The 25182-nt window shown below is 30.0% G+C and overlaps 7 protein-coding genes and 1 pseudogene across 8 annotated transcripts, besides 1 other annotated feature; 5 read left to right on the top strand and 3 right to left on the bottom strand.

Moving 5' to 3' along the window:
- Nucleotides 1–722: 722 nt before the first annotated feature.
- Nucleotides 723–16592: a mobile genetic element.
- Nucleotides 1945–2479, top strand: TVAGG3_0265430 (uncharacterized protein; the record flags this gene model as incomplete). The annotated part of the gene is made up of 1 exon (XM_051228466.1): nucleotides 1945–2479. A coding segment is annotated over one exon (535 nt), but the record flags the coding sequence as incomplete, so codon positions are not given.
- On the top strand, nucleotides 4870–5442 carry TVAGG3_0265420 (DNA/RNA polymerase superfamily; the record flags this gene model as incomplete). The annotated part of the gene is made up of 1 exon (XM_051228465.1): nucleotides 4870–5442. One exon carries the CDS (start codon nucleotides 4870–4872, stop codon nucleotides 5440–5442), a length of 573 nt encoding a protein of 190 aa, XP_051098195.1.
- On the top strand, nucleotides 8369–9335 carry TVAGG3_0265410 (Prim-pol domain family; the record flags this gene model as incomplete). Its single annotated transcript, XM_051228464.1, has 1 exon — nucleotides 8369–9335. A coding segment is annotated over one exon (967 nt), but the record flags the coding sequence as incomplete, so codon positions are not given.
- On the top strand, nucleotides 9524–10551 carry TVAGG3_0265400 (annotated as a pseudogene). The gene has a single exon. A coding segment is annotated over exon 1 (1028 nt).
- On the bottom strand, nucleotides 11204–12241 carry TVAGG3_0265390 (keratin-associated protein family; the record flags this gene model as incomplete). Its single annotated transcript, XM_001583557.2, has 1 exon — nucleotides 11204–12241. A coding segment is annotated over one exon (1038 nt), but the record flags the coding sequence as incomplete, so codon positions are not given.
- TVAGG3_0265380 (uncharacterized protein) lies at nucleotides 13827–14153 on the bottom strand (the record flags this gene model as incomplete). The annotated part of the gene is made up of 1 exon (XM_001295902.2): nucleotides 13827–14153. One exon carries the CDS (start codon nucleotides 14151–14153, stop codon nucleotides 13827–13829), a length of 327 nt encoding a protein of 108 aa, XP_001295903.2.
- TVAGG3_0265370 (uncharacterized protein) lies at nucleotides 14920–15137 on the bottom strand (the record flags this gene model as incomplete). Its single annotated transcript, XM_051228463.1, has 1 exon — nucleotides 14920–15137. A coding segment is annotated over one exon (218 nt), but the record flags the coding sequence as incomplete, so codon positions are not given.
- Nucleotides 16593–20087: 3495 nt separating the features above from the next.
- Nucleotides 20088–25127, top strand: TVAGG3_0265350 (uncharacterized protein; the record flags this gene model as incomplete). Its single annotated transcript, XM_001583556.1, has 1 exon — nucleotides 20126–24757. One exon carries the CDS (start codon nucleotides 20126–20128, stop codon nucleotides 24755–24757), a length of 4632 nt encoding a protein of 1543 aa, XP_001583606.1.
- Nucleotides 25128–25182: the final 55 nt, after the last annotated feature.

Raw genomic sequence — 25182 nt, 5'->3', positions numbered from 1 at the left:
TGATGGGCTTTGTGACTTTTTTTGTAAACGTAAGAATTCATACAATATCGAGCGATTTTGTATCATTTTTTTAACATATTAATTTTAAAATAATTTATTTTTTTATTCTTACATAAATGACCCAACAAGTAAAACCAGATAAAATAGATTATCGAATTTTAGAGGATGGTGTTCCTGTTTATATTCAAAGATTTAAAGGGAAGCAATATTATAGAATTGTTAATCCTGAATACATAAAACATTTATTTAAAAAGGAAGATTGTGAATTATTAAACGTTAATGAATATGAAACCAATAAATCAAAATTGAAATATAAATATATTGGAAGTGATGAAAGATGCAAAGATAAAGATAAAGTTTATACAGTTTCATATAATGAATGGAAAACCAATAAGATAAGAAAACATTTAGGAGATTATGGGAAATGTTCTGAATTCTTTAAATCTAGTATATACGAGAGAGTAAAAGAAATTAGAAATAATTATTTTCATGAATAAAAGATTCACTACCATAATGAAATAAAAATTTTTTTAAAAAAATAAACCATTAAAAATTCATGTCTTACATTTATGAAAATTTATTTTTATTTTGTATGAAACCGATTTTAAAAATTTATGAATAATTTATAAAAAGTTTTTATTCCTACAATTCCTATATTACCATTAATAAAAAGAATATATTTTATAATAATTTCATTCGAACATGTTAAAATTTATCTGCATTTTGAAAAAAATATTTTTAATTCGTAAGAAAATGAGTGTCAAAACTAACGATGTTAGATATTCAGGATTCACAAATGAGGAAATAAAGGATATATTAGAGGAGGCAGGTTATGAAGTTAATAAATATTATTTAAGAAATTGTCAAAAATTCGCGGAGTTTTTAAATGAATTTGATTATGATGGAAAAATGAATAAAGATGATGTTATAAATTTCTTATATCCCACATCTAAAGAAAAAGAAAAACCTAAAGAACCTGATGTTTTCCCTGAATATTATGAAGAACGAATTAAAGATGATGAATATGATGAAATTGAAATTGAAAGACTGAAAAAAATAAGAGATGAAATAAATGAAAAAATTAAGGAATTAAGAGAAGTTGAAAAATATAATGAGAATGAAGTAGAGGGTTTAATGAATATCCCAGCTTCAGAATCAGAAGTTCAAAAATCACATGAGGAAAGATATAAAAATTACTTTTTGGAATCAACTAAAAATTTATTAGATGGTGATATTGACGAAACACTTTCAGAAGAAGGCACAAAATTTATTCATAAACATAAGCTTCAGTTTATTGACGATGGAGATTATCCATGTATATTACTTTCACCTCCTCTTGATTCTGAAAAATTCAAAAAAGCACTGAAAAATGTAACATATGCAACAAATACGATTAAGAAAGAAGACCATGATATTTACACAAATTATTATTTAAATAAATGTACAGGTGTTGATAAAGTTTTTGATTTATTAGATAAAATATCAAAAGAAACAATTGGTACATATAAAATTTTATGTGATTGCGGTTTCATTGTTGAAGATACCGTTGATGTTTCATATGAAAGAACAGCTCCGAAGGAGGACGAAGTGGAAAGATCTATTCCATTCGTTATTAAGAACATAAAAGATATGAAAACCTATAAACATTATATTTATTCATTTATTTCAGAAAAAATGGAAGCAACACATAAATCATCTCGTCATCATTTCATAGCTATTCACACATTCCTTTTCAAAGTTGTGAAATTAAATAAGACAGGAATTAGATTTAACGTATCAGGGTACACATTCTTGAGTAAATTAAAATGTATTCGTCACGTTGCAGATGATAAAAATTTGTGTGTTCTTAATTCATTTTATGGACTTTAGCCCTGGACTCTCTGAGTCTCGGACTTTAAAAAAATAAACTTTATTTTTATATTCTAATTTTTTATTCTTACATAAATGAACAAAAACGGAACAGCTAAAATGAATGATAATCAAATAAGAGCCGAAGGTAGAAGGTTATTTAAACGCTTCTATAACATTCCTGATGGTGTTAATCCTAAAACTCGTAGAAGTTATTTAAATGAAGCCATAGATGCATATGAAGGATTTGACATTTCATCAGAAAGTGAGAGGTTAGCAAGAATGTTAAACGTTAATATTGATTTTTATTATTGTGACCCTCAACCAGAAGACGTAGACATTAACAAGGTAGACTTTCCATTAGTGGAATCAATAATGATAGATCCAGAATTTGAAACAGTAAATATTTTATTAACACAGAGTCCATGTGGAAAACTTCACGCTGACAGAATAACAGACGTTGAAGCACTCACAGGATATAAAGTTTGCCCCTTTTGCAAAGAAGAAGTATATTCTATCCGTGATGATCCAGAAAGGAAAAACCAAAGAAGATTTTTAAAACATTGTGAGAAATGTAAAGAAAATAATGGAAGATTAATTCAAGACGTACAATTGCAAAACACACAGCAACCATATGCACCACATATCACGAAACAGAAGATATATCAATGGCTATTAGCACATAATTTGCAGGAATATTATAAACCAACAAGATATTATATTACTTTTGACTTCGAAACATTAGAGACTAAAGAAGAACTTCAACTTTCTGAATGTGCAACTTTGAACGCTTACTTAAAACCATTTATGGTATCATCAACTGTCAAAATAAAGCCGCAAACGGACTCTTTGAGTCCTGAAGGTCTTTCAGACCGAAGCGGCAAGGTCGTAGACCATGATAAAACATTTACGAGGAATTTTTGCTTAACATCAAGTGATTCGTTTATCTCTGATTGGATTGAATTTTTATTTTCAACCTGTTCATTAGTTGCTAAATCAAATATTGAACAATATGAAGAATTATTGAAGTCCCATACATTAAATGAGAAACAAAAGGGAGCAATGAAAGAGCTTTTAGATGAAGAATTTAATAAAGTGAATATCATAGGTTTTAATTCGGGAAAGTTTGATTTAAATTTAATTCTTCGTGATTTAAACACTGCAAAATGGAAATAAAATCAATGCTGGGTTCTTCTTCACAATTTAAGCAAATCATTGTAAAGAAAACAAACGTTCCATATGAATTGAGATTTATTGACATCAGAAATTATATAGCGGGTGGAACATTAGACCAATTCACTCAAGATTTCGGAAACAATAAAACACGTGTTAAATCATTTCCCATATCAATTCATCACATGGGAAATTACGAAGAAGAATTATATAAAAAGGAACCATTCAAAGATTCATTTTATTCAGCATTAACACAAGAAACAATATCGATTAGTGATTATCAAATATATCTCAATGATGCTAAAAATTTTAAGAATAGATTAGAATATTTTATTCATTATTGCAATAAAGATGTTGAAATTATGATTGACCCAATTGATAAAATTATTGAAGAAACATTTGTTTATAAAATTGATATGCTTCATAATCTTTCTTTATCATCGAATGCATCAATGATTCGTTACGCGTTAGCATATAAGAACTTAATCCTAACGAAACATATCCAGAAGAAGAAAATGTGGAATCAAGTTTTGAATTAACGAAAAAGTATTGGAAATATAAAATTGAATCATATAAGAAACAAGATGAAAAAGCAGAAAGGATACTAAAAATAATGTTTCAATGGATGACTTCAATACTATCACGATTTAATCCTTTCATCTAAATGCAAAATGTGTGGTAAAGCGTTTACATATGCAAATAAACCAACATTGGATAGAATCGATAATGAAAAACCACATACCAAAGAAAATTGTCAGTTAATGTGTTGTTATTGCAATGTCGTAAAATCAAATAAAGATGAAGATGTTCAACGTTTAAGAATCAATTTAAGAAATTATGCATTAAAAAATAATTTACCAATGACTTTAGATTCAGTGAAGCTTATCACATCCTCCGTAATGGAATTACTGGTGGTTTATCAAATGTTCAACATCGTGTTAATCTTAAAGGAATCACACACATTAATAAACTTTCATATAATCCAGAAACTAAAACAGTATCAAATGAGGACACTTCCAACATCATGACTCATTTCGTTGGTGTTGATTTAATTCATTATATCCTTCATCATTTTCATCTAATCCCCATGATTTCATTCAATATACTGACCATAAAATGTATATGCCGGGAAGATTGAATGGTGTTATCATTTGTGATACAGCAACAAAGAAAGCAAAAGCACTGGGAATATTAGAAGAAAAATACTTTATTCGTGGCTGAAGTAAAGGGTCACATTGATGAAAAATACATTAATGATTACATAAACTTTTTACCGATAATAAGAAACTTAGATATTATCACAGATGAAAAAACAATTGGCAGTTTTATGTATAATTACATGAAATCAAACAATCTACCAGTTGACCAGAAACAGAGAAAATTAACTCAGTTAGCATCAACACACAACCAATATCAACCATTTTCTTCTTATTATCTTTGGTATCTAATAGACAGATTTCATTTTATCATGATGATATTCAATCAATTTTAACATTTACGAAAAATACTTGTTTTAATGAATTTGCGAACAAATTTATGAACGAAAGACAAAAGGCTGAATTAGAAGGAAATAAAGGAAAAAGTTTATTTTGCAAAATTTCACTTAATGGATCATATGGTTACGATGCAATGAATACACAAAATTACGCAAAGACTAAAATAATGAATGCACAGAAGGCACGCGTTGCATGTATGTCAAATAAGTTTAAAAACATAAGAGAAATAGGTGAGGATACATATCAAGTGATGCTCAAAGATAGATTTTATAGATGTGATACATGTTTACAAGAGGCATTTTTTACTTTAGATAATGCTAAATACTGGTATTTAGTTTTCATTTATGATTTTATGTATAAATGCATGAATGTTAATCGTTTTCATTTCATTGAAGGTGATACTGATTCATCATATTGGGCAATCGCTGGCGACCCAAATCTTCCTAACACTCAAGCATTTCAAGCAATTGTAACCGATAAACAATTTTATGATAAAAACATTTTCAAATTCGCACCTTTTGATTTCTTCTGTTTTGATGAGAAATTTAAACCTAAATTAAAGAATAAAGCTGAAGAAAAAGCACATGAGAAAAAATTATTGGGTTTAGCAATTGAGAAACAAGGTGATAACATGGTTGCTTTATGCCCTAAGTGTTATACATCATTCAACGGAATGATTGGTGAAGACTCCTTCAAAAAGATAGCACAAAAAATGAAAGGTGTAAGTTTACGACAAAATAAACAATTAACACCTAAAAATTATTTGGATATAATAAATGATAAAGTCATTTTCGATGGTCAAAATATTAATTTACAACTTAAAAATGGGTCAATGACTCGCTTAACAATCGGTAAGACTGCATTAACAGGGGCACACACTAAAGCTGTATGTTGTGAAAATGGATGTTGTATGCCATTTATTTAATGAAATGCCACAGAAGAGACAAAGAGGTGGGCACCCATAAAACATTGATTTTATTTTTATATAAATGAATAGCGCAGATTTAAAAAATTTAATTGATGATTTAGTATTTAATCAAAATTTTCTTAGTTATTATGATTTAAAAGCATATCTCCAAAAACATGATGAAAATATAACGGGTGATGATATGGATGAATACTATCGGTATTATAAAAACGAAATTTTGAAATATCATGATAAAATAATTAAACGTTTAAGAGAGAACATTAAAGAAGGAAAATATTCAAAGGGAAAAAGTAAATCACAACTTAAACAGTTGAAAGATTTCAAAAATAAAGTATTAACTGAAAAAGATATTGATGAATTATATAAATTATATAATCCTGAGCCGCAAAAGCCAAAAGAGAAAAGTTTGGACGTTCAGCAGCTCATAAATGAAGCACAAGCTTTAATTTATGATTCATTAGTTAAAACATATTCAACCCGACTTTTAAATGAAGATCAACTTTTGGAATTCATCCTTCAACATAAACTCGAAGCGGGAAAGTATATCAAACCTTTATATACAGCATATTTAAAACAAATGAATAGAATACATCCAGAATTAATGAAGGGGGAATGAAATCCAAAATCAAAGCAGATAAAATTAAACCACTTGCAACACCAAAACCTCCAACGACAGTACCTCCAACGAGTACCTCTCCCTCCTTCAGTTAATCCTTCATCATTCACTTTATTATATCCATTTCAAACATTAAAGAAACAAAAAGATTTTAAAAAGGATTTCAAGATATTAAATAAACCAATTGACCCGAAAATTCAACCATTAAAAGAAAAATTTAGTCGTCCATCATTTGCACCTTCACCTTATTCATACGAAATCGATCATCTGGAATATTCAAAAGGAAATATTACTTATTTATTTGCCATTAACATTAACACTAGATATTTATATTGCATTCCGGTGAAAGGGAAAACAGAACAGGAAACAAGAAGAGCTATACAATACTTACTAGATCATGAGAAAGTAGATAATATAAGGGGTGATGGTGATAAAGGATTTCAGGCAGCTATGACTCATTATTTCCCACAAATTAATTTTTACTTTTCATCCTCTCCATATACGTTTCATAATAAAATAGTTGATGCAGTAATGAGAACTCTTAGAGATGCGTTAGGGGTTAACGGTCAGATATACTGGGATGGAAATCATGACTCCATCATACAGCAGTTAGTATATTATTACAATAATACATGGCATAGAACTATTAACATGAAACCAGTGGAAATGAAAAATGATATTTCAAAAGAATGGGAATATATTAGAAAACAAATGGAAAGGTTAAATGATGTTAAACGTGAACAAATTAATTCGGGGCTCATGAATTTTAAACAAGGGGATAAAGTTTTGATTCATCTCGATTATGGAAAAACTGATAAATCAATGACAAAAAGAAGACGAAGATTTGACACAATAGCTGAATTTGTTAGATATATTAACGGCAATGCATTAGTTGAGGTTAACAATAAATTAATAGAAATTCCGATTTATTTTATTACTCCATTATATTTAAATAATATTTAATTTTTTTATTTCGTAAGAAATGAGTAACAACAAAGCAGTCAAGAGTCCAGACGATGAATATAAAAAGAAACTAAACAAAATTAAATCAAAAATATGCTATTACAAAAAGAAGCCGCAATGTGGTGGGGTTGAAAACGATAAAGAAATAATCGAAAAATTAGAAACTTACCGTTCAATCCTTAAACTGAGTGAAGCAAAAATAAAAGAATTTAATAGAATAAATAAATTGATTGGAAGAGATGAATTTAATAAAGATGAATTTTTAAACTCTATCCAAATTTAATTTTTATTCCTCTTTGACAACATCTCTCTTTCCATCATTACTGCATAACCACATTTTCTCAGTTTTAGTGGTTTGTTATTTTTAACATGTTCTCGCATCATTTTTATCATTTCCTCCCTTGTTATGATTCGTGGTAAATTTTGAGCTTGTGGGGTATTCATTTATGATAAAATAAAAATTTAAATTATACCGTTCTAAAGTTTTTGAAGAACTGAAGTGTGCCTATGTGCCCATGTGTGCCTAGGTCAATTAACTTCTCTGAAAAAGTGTGACAACATGACATTTTGACAACAGGGGTGAAAATTCATGTCTTACGTTTTTGAAGAACTGAAGTGTGTCTATGTGCCCATGTGTGCCTAGGTCAATTAACTTCTCTGAAAAAGTGTGACAACATGACATTTTGACAACAGGGGTGAAAATTCATGTCTTACGTTTTTGAAGAACTGAAGTGTGCCTATGTGCCCATGTGTGCCTAGGTCAATTAACTTCTCTGAAAAAGTGTGACAACATGACATTTTGACAACAGGGGTGAAAATTCATGTCTTACGTTTTTGAAGAACTGAAGTGTGCCTATGTGCCCATGTGTGCCTAGGTCAATTAACTTCTCTGAAAAAGTGTGACAACATGACATTTTGACAACAGGGGTGAAAATTCATGTCTTACGTTTTTGAAGAACTGAAGTGTGCCTATGTGCCCATGTGTGCCTAGGTCAATTAACTTCTCTGAAAAAGTGTGACAACATGACATTTTGACAACAGGGGTGAAAATTCATGTCTTACGTTTTTGAAGAACTGAAGTGTGCCTATGTGCCCATGTGTGCCTAGGTCAATTAACTTCTCTGAAAAAGTGTGACAACATGACATTTTGACAACAGGGGTGAAAATTCATGTCTTACGTTTTTGAAGAACTGAAGTGTGCCTATGTGCCCATGTGTGCCTAGGTCAATTAACTTCTCTGAAAAAGTGTGACAACATGACATTTTGACAACAGGGGTGAAAATTCATGTCTTACAAAAATAAAGTTAGTTTTAAAATTATTTTTATTTTTTTATTCCTATATAAATGACAGCAACAAACAACAACATCGACTTTATCGTTTCTGATGAAAAAGTTATTGATTCATTAGTTGAGGAATTAGTTGTGGCAGAAACTAAAACCCTCAACGAAAGAATTGGTGAAAACATGATTGATTTACATAACTACCTCAAATATGATGGAGGAAGAGGAAGGAAAACTGGTACAGCTTTATTAGCAAATAAAATTTCAAATTTAACGATTATAGATGTTGATATCAATAAATCGTACAATGATGAACTTAAAGAAACAGTTAGAAAAGACATTTTATCAAAACTTTCAGATAAAGATGTTATCGTTAAAACCGCTTCAGGAGGTCTTCACATTTATTGCAACACTAATTTCTTCTATTCAACCTCGAACAGAATGATTAAATGTTATTCTTGCAATGATTATAATATTGATATCATGACTTCAATGGATGATTCAAAGCGTTCATTAGTGGTTATGGCTGATTCAAGAGTTCGCAAGAATGCAACAGAACCAATCAATACATACTCATTCATTCGTGGAAGTTATGATTCAACATTAACTAGAACAGTGAATGATATATTAAATGATTTGAATATTAAGGTAAGAGTTGAACAAAAGAATGAAGAAATAAAGAGTATAATGAATGAAAACAAAGATGTAAACATTGACGATAAACTTGCCCAGAGCATAGTTGATGGTATTTGTGATTTTGAAGTACATAATGACGGTGGAAACATGAATTTAGAAAAAGAAGTTACATTATTCACACTGTTTCAAGCTATTAATTCGTTACCGGATCATTTAATTAATGAAGCATACGATAACGTTTATAACTTCTGCAGTTTAACAGAAAATGCAAAAAGTAATTTTGAAAAAGCACGTAGTAGATATGCACATTTAATGACTTCTCCATTTGTTTTGGTGAAGATTCTTAAACTTTATCAAAAAGAATATTATGATGAATACGTTTTACCTTTATTACGTAAGCCAAAAATAACATTTGATATAAAACTTGATGACTCGTTTTTGATAACAGATATTAGACGCAAGGCTGAAAATCATCAGTATAAAAACAGTTCTGAAGTAATTGAGGATTTATCACGTGTCATTCGTTTTGTAGATTGTGGAAACAAATATTTCATTCAAAAGGATTACAACATACACGATAAAATGAATCAAATATCATTCGTTCTTCAATCAAACATGAAAGAGTCACTTAAAATGATTAAATTATTTAAAGAAGAAGGTAAAACAATAACAGCATGGGACGTACTACTAAATCAATTGTCTTCATTAACTGTTAAGGGTGTCTGCTTTAAATCTGATTCCACAGATGTTTTCTCAACGTTTCAAGGTTATAAATACAACATTCTTGAAAAAGTAGATTACACAAAAATTGAGATGTTTATGAATTTCATTAAAGAAGCCATTTGTGATAATAACGATGAAGTGTATAAATACCTTCTCGGCTGGATTGCATCAATGATTCAACATCCTGGAATCAAGAATGAAACAGCAATTATTTTGAAAGGACTTCAGGGAACAGGTAAAAACAGATTTACAGACATTATTTCTGAACTTCTCGCGGTTATTCATGTAAAAACATTACCGAAATAAGTGAGCTAACGGGTAATTTCAATTCAGTTGTTGAGAATAAAATGTTTCTTGTACTTAATGAACTCAAGAATGTTGGTGAAGACAGACTCGCAAACTTCAACGCTTTGAAATCAATTATAACGGATAATGAGATTAGAATTAATGAAAAGAATCAACCCAGAAGAACTGCTCAAATGTTGCCAATTTCATTTTCGTAACTAATAACGTTTACCCTGTCAAAATTGAAGTTGGAGACAGAAGATATGCAGTTTTAAGGGTTAATGGTAAATTTAAGGGTCAATTTGATTACTTCAAGAATTTAATGGATTCATGCACAAAGGAATTTTATGATAATTTACTAACATATTTTATGCAATACAACCTTTCATCATTTAATGTACGAATTATACCAATGACTGAAGCCAAACAAGATTTAATAGAATTATCAACAAATCCTTTAGATGAATGGATAAATACACATTATGATGAATTGTGTGCAGGTATGACGTGTAAAAATGCTCTATTCTGCAAACCATCAGACATGAAAGACAAGAATTTTCAAATGAGCATTAAGGATAAATGTGATAAGAAACGAAGAAGAATAGACGGTAAACAAACATGGTGTTATGTTTTGAAAGAAGAAATGAAAGGATTATATAAACAGGTTGAACTAAACGATAATGAGGATTCATTTACTGACGACCAAATACCTGTAAATGAAGCTTTATAAAGTATGATTTGAATTTATTTTTGCCTTCCTCCTTTCATGCCTGTTGTCAAAATGTCATGTTGTCACCATTTTTAAAAGAAGTTAATTGACCTAGGCACACATGGGCACATAGGCACACCTTCAGTTCTTCAAAAATAATTTATTTTTGCCTTCCTCCTTTCATGCCTGTTGTCAAAATGTCATGTTGTCACCATTTTTAAAAGAAGTTAATTGACCTAGGCACACATGGGCACATAGGCACACCTTCAGTTCTTCAAAAATAATTTATTTTTGCCTTCCTCCTTTCATGCCTGTTGTCAAAATGTCATGTTGTCACCATTTTTAAAAGAAGTTAATTGACCTAGGCACACATGGGCACATAGGCACACTGAAAAAAATTAATGAAAACATTAATATTATGGTTATGGTCTTCAGTCGTATAATTTCATTACTGAGGTATGCTGAATTGGAGCTCAGGACTTTCAGTCCGTGCGAAACCATGCATAAACTGTCATATAGGGCGGCATGTAATCTTTACTCTGTCCCGTCGTTTGTGTATATCCTGAAACATTATGTGTATGATTACCTGAACCCTGTGTATCGTTCCAGTAACAATTAATAGCAAATTTAACGTCATCTTTAACATCATATCCTTTACCTTTTATCATTCCTGACCAATCCCAATATCTATGCTTATGCCAACCTGCTTCGGTTGTGTTTAAATTAACGTAATGACTATGAGCAGGTAAATTTTCGCCCGTAATTGTTTTACTTCCTCCTGTTTGTTTTGATGAGTTAGCACAATATAAGAAACGATCGGTTATTTGTTGCCATGTACCAAAACCTAAAACACTTGCCGGATTTGTTGAATTCATTGATGTATATATTGAACCAATGGGGTAAATCATCTCAAGAATTGTATTTAATTTAGTATTAACGTATTCCTTATCAGCTTTATTGTCTAAACATGCTAAAACCCATTTTGTATCAGCTTTAACGTTAAAAGTCGCCGATGTCCAATCCATATCTGCTTTCTTATTTAACTCACTATCCACGTATTCCATATCAGCTTTATTGTCTAAACATGCTAAAACCCATTTTGTATCAGCTTTAACGTTAAAAGTCGCCGATGTCCAATCCATATCTGCTTTCTTATTTAACTCACTATCCACGTATTCCATATCAGCTTTCTTCTCTAACTCACTATCCACATATTCCTTATCCGCCTTCTTCATTATGTCATTTAGGAAACCTTCTATGAATTCCTCATTTAAATTAAATCTTCCAATCTTCAAAACTTTAGGAAATGCATTTAATGCGTAATATCTTTGTTCTTCTGGTGGAATTGATGTTATATCATCCGTTATTCCTTTAATTTTTGAATTCATAAATAAAATTTCTTTTATATTTGATATCACTGCACCACCTTTGCAAACGAATTCGAAATGGTCATTTTTCAATACTATCTCCAAATCTCCATATTTCAACCTTTGTGTTTGTTCTGCCGTCTTTGAATTATATGCATATGTGGCGTATGTAATGGTTTGTGCCTTAAGTTGTTGTGGTTGCTGTTGTTTAATCATTTATTACGATTTAAAAATAAATATTTAATCCGTTATCTCATCAGCTATTTTTTCAATTTGAAATTGCCATAATATTTCATTCATGAATTCTAAATCACAATCAAATAGGTCAGTTATTCTAAATTTAATATTTGATAAATCTTTTGAATGAAGAATAAATGAATTCCCGGATAATTGAAACGGATATGATAAAGAAAATGTGTTTAAGTTGATGGATAAAATGTTTTGTATTGATGGGTAAGAGTTAGGGTCAAATGTTTGGTGTGAAAATCTCATTGGGGTATTAACTTTATCACATTTGATTAAAATGAAATTGGAACCAGTGTCAGAATACAAAACATCCCCAACATCTTTTTCAAAATTTAATATCCCCAACAATGAACGAAGACGAGGAGTACAAAATTTAATTTTCAGCGGAAATTTAATAAGATTATTTATTTCATCAAGTTCAAAAAGTTTATCAGGTTTTGATTTAAAATTTTCTTCATACCATACGATAAATGATTCATTTAAATAACTTAAAATCATGTTAATATCCCATTTCACTATCACATTATTTATATACATATCATACGTTTTTTCATGGTCATCTTTAATAAATGATATATAATCCGAAGGGTCTAAAAGAATGGGATTAAATTTACCACTCACAGAAACGAGAGAAACATTATAAATTCCACTAACTGTTAAATTTAATTCACAGTTATTATTCGAAATAATATTGATAATTGACATTTTTATTACGATTAAAAATATGGTAAAGCGTTATTTTCCAGTGATAAATAAAACTAGAATAAGATTACCTCAAGAATTCATAAATTCAACGAATAAGAAATTCATTCATGTTATAAATTTTAGTGTTTTCAAAAATATGAGTCGATGTCATATTCATCAACAGGTTATATTTCACTTCATTCAAATTTGGTTCAATCAAACCCATATAATGACCATTTCATAAGATTTTCAGATATTAAAAATGTAATTGATAGATTAAAATATGAACAGATTGACAATATCGAATTTTTGGAATTTTGGTTTAAATATCCTGATGGAAAAAAGATTGAAGTTAAAGATAAAGCTGATACTATAACAAAAACAATTACAATGACCGATCCAGATAGTGGGGAACAAAAAGAAATAAAACAAACGATAGAAACTGGTGAAAGGTCAATTATTATTGATTATGATTCAAAGGATTATTATTCGATAATGTTAATGCTTGAATATTAAATAGCCTTAACAAAGAATTTTTCAAGTGATATTTTATATTCATCAACTATTTTATTATAAATATCATTATATGTTAAATGTAGTTCAGTTGTTGTTCCGTTCTTTGATATCTTAATTGTGCTAATATCCTTTATAGGATTTATTTTTGCAACTGTTCCGCAGCATGAAACCTCATCATCTATGAAATATTGAATCTTCACGTCTGAATCCTGAACATCACAAAGAACAGCGATAATATGAATTAATGATTCATATGGTAAAATAATTAAACCGGATTGGTCAATTAAATTTATTATTGAATCATAATTATCAGTTATGATATCGCGATATATTTTCATTAATTCTGAATTAATGTCTACTTTATATGGCGTATTGCGACTGGAATCGTAGATTCCTGGGTTATCAAGTGGTGGGGGTATGTTGGATAAGTGGGAATTTCAACAGGTTCTTTTCCAGGTTCAGATAAAATGATTGGGTCTCCATCTTCTTTATTTTGCTCCTCTTCTTTCTTTGGTAAGTCACGAGTTAATAAATTTGGTTGAGTTGCTGACCTTGTTAATTCAGGACTAACATTAACTTTAACATTTTGAATAATTCGTGATTTATCATCATTTACATTATAACCAACCGTAATCTCTGCTTTTGCGTTTGTGTTCTTTTGACTTGTGAAACGTCTTCTCATTTATAATTGAATAAAAAAAAGAAAAATATATTTAAAGTTTTATTTAGTTGTTACGGTAATATCCCAAGGTTCATCCTTGTTTGCTTATACTTTCTTTGTAATTGCACCAATTATGTTATTGATAGTGATTTGAGTTTCTCCCAGTCTTATTTTATCATTTACAATATCTTTAATCATTTCATTACATGCATTCTTAAAATCATCCGATTTTTCTAATTTACGTCTATCACTTTCTTTAATTAAATCAAAGTTATATCCTTGTTGAGAATAAAGTGGTTTCTTTATCAATTCCTTGAACGCTTCTGAAAGTGAAGATGAAGAAATTCTTGCCACTTGAATTGGTTTAAATTCTGCTTTCATTGCTTCTTTCTGTTCATTGAACACTGGATCGAATAAAGCAACTTTAAAGAATTTCTTAGCTGGAATTTCAGGTCTCAAATTTGCATATTGACCATCAAACTGGTTAACATATTGAGGTAATCCGTTTGGTCCTTCTTCAATAGCATTTAATTCTTCATTGAAATAAGAATATGGATTATGACGGTATGAAAGAATTGGTCCATCTTTACTGTCTCCGATATGTTGTTTAACAGCTTTTCCATTTTCATCAAATTGCATAGGATAACGTTCATTATATGCTTTACGTTTAGGATAATCCGTCATTGTTAATTTATACCCATTTATGACTTTAATATTTCCTTGACCATCAGTAACAAAGACTTCATTTATACCATCAGGCTTTCCATTTGGTCCTGTAATGTCTGCTTCATGTGCTTCCCAATTTGGTCCATGACGTTTGGCATATGCTTGAGCTTCTGGTAATGTTAAAACGTTTCTCATTTGTTTAACATCCTTTTGAAGACCGGCAACAATGTGGACTAATTCTTTCATTCCGTCTGGAACTTTCATAGTTCTATTATATGCACCCTTTTTGTTTGTTCCTTGTTTTAATGGAACCTGTAGAAGATTTGCAATTTCTGTCATGTTTAATTATAAATAAAAAATAAAAATTAATTATAAAAAGTTATTCGAATTTAATGGAACCTTTATTTAAATCAACTATTATTTTTCCATGTTCTCCTAATTGTTGATATTGTGTGTAAAGTTCATTAATGCTCATTGGTAAATTCACTTGATAAAGCATAACGTTCAACTGTTGACGACTAAACCCACTGAAAATGAAAAGGGTGGACAGGTTTGATTTAATGTTTGTGCTTAATGCTTTAAAGTATTGAACAGCCATGAAGAATGAACACTGAATATGTCGACATTGAGTTAATAATTGATTAAAATATGATTTCTCATTAGTTATTAGTTTTGATTTCACGGCATCATCTAGAAAAATTAGTGAATGCAAAAATTCTTTATCAAAATTTGAAATAGAAAGTGTTTCAAATAATTCATCCCTTTGTTTATCAATAATTTTATCCTCTAATCCTTGCTTCTTGATTGTATTATATAACTCTTTATACATTAAAAAGTTTTTCAAATAATCTTCCGCTTCTTCTTGTGATAAATAAATAATTGGAATTTTGATTAAATGCTTTAAAGATTCAAATGTATCATCTGAAGGTGAACCTGAACGGTTGATATAAATTAACACATGTGAATAGGGTGAAGTGTTAGCAATAATGATAATTTGTTTTAATATCGTTAATGTTTTACCTTTATTTTGTTTACCAATTGCTGCAGTGATTGAATTTAAATAACATTCAGAATATGGAATTTTCATTAATTTTTCCTTAGATAGAGCATTTTATTATCACTCAATGCTTCATTAATCATATCATCTATGTATGTATTATATACTCCTGTTAATTCTTCAGAATTGAAATCCATTTAATCAAAAATAAATTTATAATTTTAAACATTTCTATTCATCAATATTTCATCATATGAACTTCTATACTGTGGTGGTGTACCTGTTGAATGATATTTCAAACCTTCATCCGGTGTCCATGTCCAATATGTAGTCCTAGTAAACCAAACCTGAGGAGGATTTGTCACCTTTGAACAGTAAGTGTCATTTTCACCCTGAATGATTGGATAAGCTTTCACTTGTACTGTAACTTGTGAGTTGAAAGTTTCTAATCCATCAAAGAATATACCCGCTCCATCACGTTGAACTGGAATAGTGCATAAGAATGAAGTTTGGTCTTTCCATGTTCTAGCTAATGGCGTGCCATTATCATCATTCAGTGGTCTAGTTAATGAGTCCTCGTATTCTTCCGTGCATTCATTCACTCCATCTAAATCAGAAGCTTGAAGCATACGTGTAAAGAATATGTCACCCACTGTGGTCATCGCTTGATCGGGGAAGTTTCTGGAATCTATAGTGACCTGAAGACCTCGAAGCATTGGATTTTCTAAAACTGTTCTTTGCATTGCATTCTTCGGAAATGCTAACACAATATCTGTAACATTATGAAGAGCATATGAGAAATCAGAGCTGATACCTTCAGGAGTGATGCAACCTCCATTTAGTGAGCGAACGTCAATATGTTGAGCTGGAATCATGAATGGATCTTCCTTACTGAATAAACGTGGTATTGCTTTAACTGATTCTTCAATTAAACCATATCCTGGTGTAATACATTTATCCTCTAAAACTTCCATCTTTGTGCATGAAATAATAACGTCTTCAACTGTTGCGTCAGCAGATGTAGCGGCTAAGCTTGTAATTAATTTTGCAGGAAGTCCGATTTGTTGGAATTTGCGATCGTATTTATAAACATGATTCATAATCTTTTCATAATTTTCATCAGTTATCTTTTCATAAACGTAATTTTGTAAATCAGCAACTCTTAACGGGTCAACTTGGCAAAATACCAAAGTATCCCTGAAAACATAATATTTAAGAATGATATCACCAAATGATTTAGGATAATCGTCGAACGCCTGAAATGCTAACAAATCGTTTACTGGAATAATCATATCAAAAGTGATATCAACTTCTTCATTTGCTCTCTTGAAAACTTCCGAGGGGTCAATATATTTACCACATACTGAGTTATCATATTTTTGGACATTGTTATATAATGAATGAACAAACTTTTTAACTTTCCTTTCCGATTTTGGTTTATATGTTGCAAATGCGAAAGATTCACGGGCACAATCCATCTGAAGATAGCCGGCATCACCTCTTTCGGTTTCTACTTCTAATTGCTTAAAGTTTTGATTTGATGATTTATAACCAACGAATAAACGCATGCATTTAAAAGCGGCATCACATGTGAAAGCTTTATTTGAAACTAAAGTTGCTTTAACTTTACGTTTAATATATGTGTCACCTAATTGGTTCACATCATGAGCCGGATTTGTAATTCTTAAATGAGTTTGTTTATCATCAAAATATGGAGCATCAGAGTCATAGCATGAACTTTCAAGTTCTCTATAATATCTTCTACCGTCATTCTTTGCGAATATTTCATTTATCTTTTCGAATGAATGAAATACATTTCCATTAATCGGTTTAGTGTTTGGCACCAAATAGTTAGTCGTCATTTATGATGAAATAAAAAAATCAAAATTAAAAGATGAAAATGAATTTTTAATTTTAATGAAATAATCAACTATGGCTGCAGGATTCTTTAAAAAGTTATGGGATAAAGTAAAAAGAGGAGCGCATAAAGTTTGGGAAACAATGAAGAAGGGAGCAAATTGGATATTTAAGAATAAAGAAGCAATTAGTGACGTTGCGGAACAAATAGCACCTAATGTTCCGGTAAGAGAAGTTTTAAATAAGGGAGCAAAAGTTTATCAAAGACTACAACCGATATTGAGATAAAAATAATATTTATTTTTCCACTACTTTCCTCCTATTTTATTAAGTATTCCTTCAGCAATTCCACCAACTGCGTTACCTGCTTGTGCTCCCATCGCTGGATTACCTGCTTTAGCACCTAATACTCCACCAATTATAGTTCCTGCCGTTTTCGCTACTGGTGCCAAAAAGTTTGCAATGGGTTTTATTATTTTCTGATGAACCCAACTTGCTGCTTTCTTAATTCCTTCCCATAATTTTTAAAGAATCCTGCCGCCATTTCTGATTTAATATTAATTAAAAAATATATTTCATCACTTATATTCTAATTTTTATTTAATGATAAATGAAACCAATATTAAAAAAAATGAAACAGAGAAGGAAGAAAATAAATGAAAGTGAAGATGTTCAAAATAAAATAAACATTGTTAAACCCATTACTGAAACAAAAATTTTTTCATCTGTTGAAGAATTTAATGACTATTATGCTAATAATAAAAAATTATTTGAAGAATTGACAACATGTAAATTGAATAAAATGTTTAAAGTTGATGGATTCAAAATTTCAAAAATAAAAGGTGTTGTTAGTTTAAAATCTATTCCTCAATCAAGAATCACCTCATTAATGAAAATTGATGATTTAACAAAAAGAATAGAAGAGATTGAAGAAAGAATGAATCAAATAATTGATTTCATAAATCATAACTCGTTGAGCCCGGGTCCTTAAAGCCCAGGACTTAAAGTCCATCACTGAGTTCAAGGTTATATTCATCAAATATTTCATTATTAAATGCAACTTCTGCTAGTTTATTTATTTTTTCAATACGATCATTTGAAAGTCTATCGTTTAATTTTTTCTGAAGTTTTTCATTTTCTAGTTCTGAAACTTTATTTGGATGATATGTAAATTCATGAAATTCTTTGGCCTCGGTTTTGATCATTAATTTACAAAGAACTTTAGTGGTTGGAATTCGTTTAAACCATTTATCCTTAATATTTGTTATAAATTCAATATCTGGAATTAATTCCCAAATTTTTGCATTTTCAATTAATTTATTATCAAATGCAAAAGCAATGGGTTTAATATTAAACTTACCTTTATAATATAAACTTTCTACATAATCATCGAAATAAACATCTACTTGTTTAACATTTTCAAGAATTGGTGAAAGAACATCCATTAATTGATTGACGGTTACGAATCTTGATCCACTCATTTTCTTACGAATTAAAAAAATAAATTATTCATAAGTTATATATTAATTTAATAAATTATATTATCATTTATAATAAAATTTTTTCAAAATGCAGATAAATTTTAACATGTTCGAATGAAATTATTATAAAATATATTCTTTTTATTAATGGTAATATAGGAATTGTAGGAATAAAAACTTTTTATAAATTATTCATAAATTTTTAAAATCGGTTTCATACAAAATAAAAATAAATTTTCATAAATGTAAGACATGAATTTTTAATGGTTTATTTTTTTAAAAAAATTTTTATTTCATTATGGTAGTGAATCTTTTATTCATGAAAATAATTATTTCTAATTTCTTTTACTCTCTCGTATATACTAGATTTAAAGAATTCAGAACATTTCCCATAATCTCCTAAATGTTTTCTTATCTTATTGGTTTTCCATTCATTATATGAAACTGTATAAACTTTATCTTTATCTTTGCATCTTTCATCACTTCCAATATATTTATATTTCAATTTTGATTTATTGGTTTCATATTCATTAACGTTTAATAATTCACAATCTTCCTTTTTAAATAAATGTTTTATGTATTCAGGATTAACAATTCTATAATATTGCTTCCCTTTAAATCTTTGAATATAAACAGGAACACCATCCTCTAAAATTCGATAATCTATTTTATCTGGTTTTACTTGTTGGGTCATTTATGTAAGAATAAAAAAATAAATTATTTTAAAATTAATATGTTAAAAAAATGATACAAAATCGCTCGATATTGTATGAATTCTTACGTTTACAAAAAAAGTCACAAAGCCCATCATATCCTACTACTGGAATTTTGACAAAATCAAATCTGAACTCTATGTAAAATTCACTCAGACTGTATATAAGAATAAATTGCAAAATTTCTCGTGAAATGATCCGATTTGTTATCAATATTTTTCCTATCTGTTTTTTTATGTACCGACCCCATAATAAATATAAAAAATAAATTAAAAGTGAATGGATCCCATAGAAGATCGGTCAACATGGGATTACATTTATCATGCTATGTTCAGCGAAGCACTCTTAACGGATGTTTTCGTAGAAAGTTGCGACAAAAACATCGCAATTAAAAATCTGCATGAATATTTTAATTTAATTGATAAAAGTGATGAGAATTTTGGTAATAGGTATATTGTTGACTGCATTCTAAAGCGATTTGATAAGTCCGACTTAAATTTTAATGAAGAAATTGTATTATATTTTCTTAATCGATCAAAAGATCAAATTGTAAGAGCTCTACTTCCATATCTTAACTCGAATCAAGCTAATTACAACTTTTCGGATAAAGAAAAGCACAACATTGCCTTCTTTTTGTTGGCATTTAAAGATACATATCCAGGAGCATACAAAATACTCTATAACAAGTTCAGACAATTAATCAATGCAGTTACACTAGAAACATTATATGACTCTGTTGGTCAAGAATCATTCTGGCTCCTTCAAGAAGCTCCGATTTCATTTTTTAACTCATTTCGCATTGATAATGAAGTTGTATTTGATTTGTTTAAGATACCTCTCTTCTATACAGACATAAATGTAACACACGCTTTGCAAAAAAGACTTACAAATCTGTATTTATATCCAAATCCGTTTCCAAAAATACCAGATTTAGCATTTTCATGTATGAACACTGTTATAAATCTAAATACACACTTCATGGATGTCATGAATCAAATGGCAATCGAATATTTAACGAGCGGAGACTATAATTTGATGATTTCTAATTTTAAGCTTTTTCAGACCACAATTCCTTATTTCTTAGTAGCACATAAAGATTTGGTTTACAAAGACCTTCAAAATATTGTTCCTTTGTTATCTGAAAATTTTCCGCCTTCTTGGGCCTCGCAATTAGTTGCAAGATTCAGGAATGATTACAAGCTACTCGAATTAATACAATTCTTAAACAACAAAGATAAAACTCCGGATTTAGAAATTTTATTGAAAAATTCAATTCCATTTTTAATACAAAACGCGATAGGTAATGCAGAAATACTCAATTACGGCAAAGTACGATACTTTACAGTCAGTGATCGTGCAGCAAAAGCAGATTTTGACTTTTTAAGGTCATATACAGCTTTTAGGTACTTCTTTTCGATTTTAACATCTCCTCCTACATATGCCAGTAAGTTTATCGAACAAATCAACGATGTATTATCTACAATTCAAAATCCAAAAATTCTTGACAGTGTTTGCATCGATTTATTCTCATTATTATTCATGAAAAAGGATGGAAACTTCATGCTTACGACAAGTACAGTCAGAATGCTTGTAAAAGTATTAAATAACTACAGTACAAATCAATATATCGCAAATGCAAACGCGATGTTCCAGAAAATACCATTCTGGCAGCGTGAACCGCAGTTCCACAGCTTTTTCGAGCGTAATCCTTCCGATATTTACGAAGCAATTCTAAGCCAACGCTGGGATAAAGCTGATATGCTGACACAAGGCCTTCCTTTGTACAGGAAATTCTTCTTGTTATCTAACGCGATGTATAACAAGCTGAATGACCAAGATTTCTCCGAAGAAAGTCTCAAATATAAAGAAATAATCGATTTGGAATTTGAGTTTACAAAATCTCAGAAAATAAATTTGAGAGGTTTCATTGACAAATTCCCAGAATACAAAGATATCATTGAGAAAAGGATGCAAAGCGAAGATCCTATTGATATTCTCAATAAAACTCAAGTTCGAAAAGCATTATACGATTGCGAACAATTTTACAACGTAATCGACCTTGAACCCATCCTAGAAGACCTCAAGAAGCACAGCATGCTTTACGAATTCTCCAATTACCTTAACGAATACAGGCATGTAACAAATATGATAAAGATTGACATTCCTAAGGCCATTATGACCTCGTACAAGTCCGGCAACCTCAAGTTTGCTGAGAAGATTTGCAAGATGGCCGGAAAATCCATCATGGAAGTCATCCTCGAGAATTCTTCCGATTTCGAGTTGGATGAAGATTTTGTTCTCAAAAATTTCAATGAGTATAAACTGGAAATGATCGTTCTTTGTATCACACAGATCAATCCTTCCATACTAATGAAACTGCCTGACATTCCTAAGGAAATTTTGTCATATATTTCACCTCACTTTGATTTACAAAACCGTTCAAATGATTTTAAGAAATTAATTCAAATAATTGAAACAGGCGAAGATGAATTTATTGATGATATTTTGTTCAATGTCAACCACAGACAAGTTTTGAAGTATTTGCTTGATAATAAGGAAATTCTGAAGTTTACAAAAACCGTTTATAATGTATTGAATGTTGTAGAGTACACAACAGAAAATGAAGAAGAAAGAAACCAAATAATTAACATCAAAATCAATTTTGTTATTGATAACTTTACAAAAAGTGACGGTTCTGAAAATGACATTGTCAATGTTTTGACTGAGAAATTGTCAAAAGAAATTGCTTTGCAATATCTTATAAACAAAAATGAAAATTGCCAATATTTGACAGTAGAAAACTTATTTGACAAATACAAAGAAGAAGATGAATTTTTCTTGGTAAAAATTGTCAAAAGTTTTCCAAAATATTTCCGCCAGTTATTGACGAAATTCACTAGATTCACAAAGGTATTCGAGATCTCTGCTACTCCGCAGAACAGAGATATTCTAAACGCATTTAAATTGTTACCTTCTCAAATTTTGAATGAATGTCAGACGATAGACAGAATTTCAATATTAAATGCTTTAGAAAAGCTTCCTTCTGAGATATTTGCACTCAAGAAAGAGATCACTTATTTCCTGGCTGACGACGATTTCACGGATTTGATAAATAGAATGTCAGATTTTACAATGAAATGTAAAGTTGTCAGATTTTTACAAGAATTTTATTCTGAAAGTCAAAATTTGTCAATTGTTGTTGAAAAGATAGTCAAAGACACAGTGAAATCAATTTACATCAATTCTATAGAATCTGAAAATTCGGCGGTTTTGACACTTCAAACCGCCATGACGATAGCAGAAGGCGAACAACATAAACTTGTAGAAATACTTCTTAACTTAGTCAGATCTGGTTTATTTGCCGTCCACAAAATTTCTTACAATTTTAGTGGATTGGATGAAGAAAATTTCGGAGATTATTTGATGGAAATTAGTATTAAAAGTGACATTTATGATGTTGGAAATGAAATTTGTGATTTATGTCACCTTTCATCAGATAAGATGAACTTCCAAATTTCATTTTTGCTTCTTAGACTCGGACTCTACAATGACGCCAAAAAGATTAACTTTACAAAAACCACCAGACTTGAGAATTTTGAATACAAAGGTTGGCATCAAAATCAGAGTCCATTTTTAGACACAACCGCTCTTTTCATTATGCCATTGATGAAAGCAACCATTGCTCCACCATCATTAGCTCCTTCTTTGTTACAATTAAGTCTTCCCATCAAAGAAGAAGATATACAAAAAATTGATTCCCAAAATGTTTATCTTTGTTTGAAGAATTTGTCGCAAAGATTCATAGAAAAGAGGAAATCTAAACCAGGTTTGCCAATAACAAGAACTGATGATGATAAGAAGAGATTGGAATTAATAATGCATGCGAAATACTTTGTAATGAGATATTATGATATTTCTAATACATTGTCAATATTAATGATGATGCAATGCATTGGAGATGCTTATCAAACATTGTTTTTGATAGAAAATGAAGAAGAAAAAGTCAATTTGTTCGCAAATTACTTTTATCTTCCTGCTTTTTGTACATTGAATTTCGGTAATGAATTTGAGAAATTCATGAAAACTAATGATCCTAATTTCGCATTGACAAACAAAATGTGGAATGGATTGATAGAATATCTCAAAGAAATGTCGATGTACGAAAACCTTGCTTTCGTTTACTGCTTCAGAGAAATGTACGCTGAAGAATCAATTGCAAGATTAAACTTGTTTTCTACAGCTACAAGTTTCACGCAGAGTTACAACTTAACAAGCAATGCTTTGTTGAGTTTAGACAACGCGTTGAAATCACAGAAAGGAAGATCTAATTATAGCTACGATGAGCTCCAAGAAAGCTACAATTTAGTTAGTATTCAACATCATTTCTTCCAATTTTTGTTCGAAAATAGAAAACTCATGATAAGTTTGAACGAAACAGAAGGAATTGATATAATTCACAACCCACAAAGTGGTGCGAAAATGGCTGCAATTTTACTTCTTGAAGGACATGAAACTGAATCTCTCTACAAAGATATAATCAGCACAACAGGTGTTGATGACAATCAGTTGGTAAAAGCTTTGGCAGAGATTATTAAAGGATTTGAACCAATGAAAGCTACAGATTTGTTGAGTAAAATGAAGAAGAAAAAGAACCACAGAAGGCTGGTTCCTCTCATTATAAGAAAGATTTTACCTGAATTGGCTTTGTCGAAGTACTCAATGAATATTCCTGCTTTTATTATGATGGTTGATGACCTCAAACTTCGCGCTCTTTTGTTCATCGAATACGACTGCTTGGGAGAAGCAACAGAATTAGTTCACATGGAGAAGATGACTGATCTGATTACTCTGATTGCATACAGAGCTTCTCAGACAGGAAGAGACTTGATCATATTAAATTATGTTAAATAAAATGTTTATTTTCTTATATTACAAATTTACAAATATATGTGTTTTAAAATTGTACTTTCCCACTTTCTGATATTCTCTTAAACTGTGATAAGATATTGAACAACTTCAAGATATACATTTCATGAAGGATGAATGAGTGGAGCATTTTTAATCTTTAGTCTTTTTATTGAAGCTACATTCGATAAGAGATCTTCACTTCAATAAAAAGAAAATTCTATATATCTTTGGTTGTCTTTTTCTCAAAGCCCTTCTTCACAACATTGGAGAATAATTTCTTGATTGCATTCTGTATAATATTTTTCAATGAATTGGTAAGCCCTATTAAAAGCATCAGATCTGCAAAATATTACATCATGCTTTTAGATTTTTGCTTTTATCAAAAAACCTGAAACTACAAGGAAATAGTTCATATTGAAAGCTTAGTA

This window comes from Trichomonas vaginalis, chromosome V (assembly GCF_026262505.1).
Source record: "Trichomonas vaginalis G3 chromosome V, whole genome shotgun sequence".
NCBI classification, from domain to species: domain Eukaryota; phylum Parabasalia; order Trichomonadida; family Trichomonadidae; genus Trichomonas; species Trichomonas vaginalis.
This window is presented reverse-complemented; position numbering and strand designations above follow the sequence as displayed.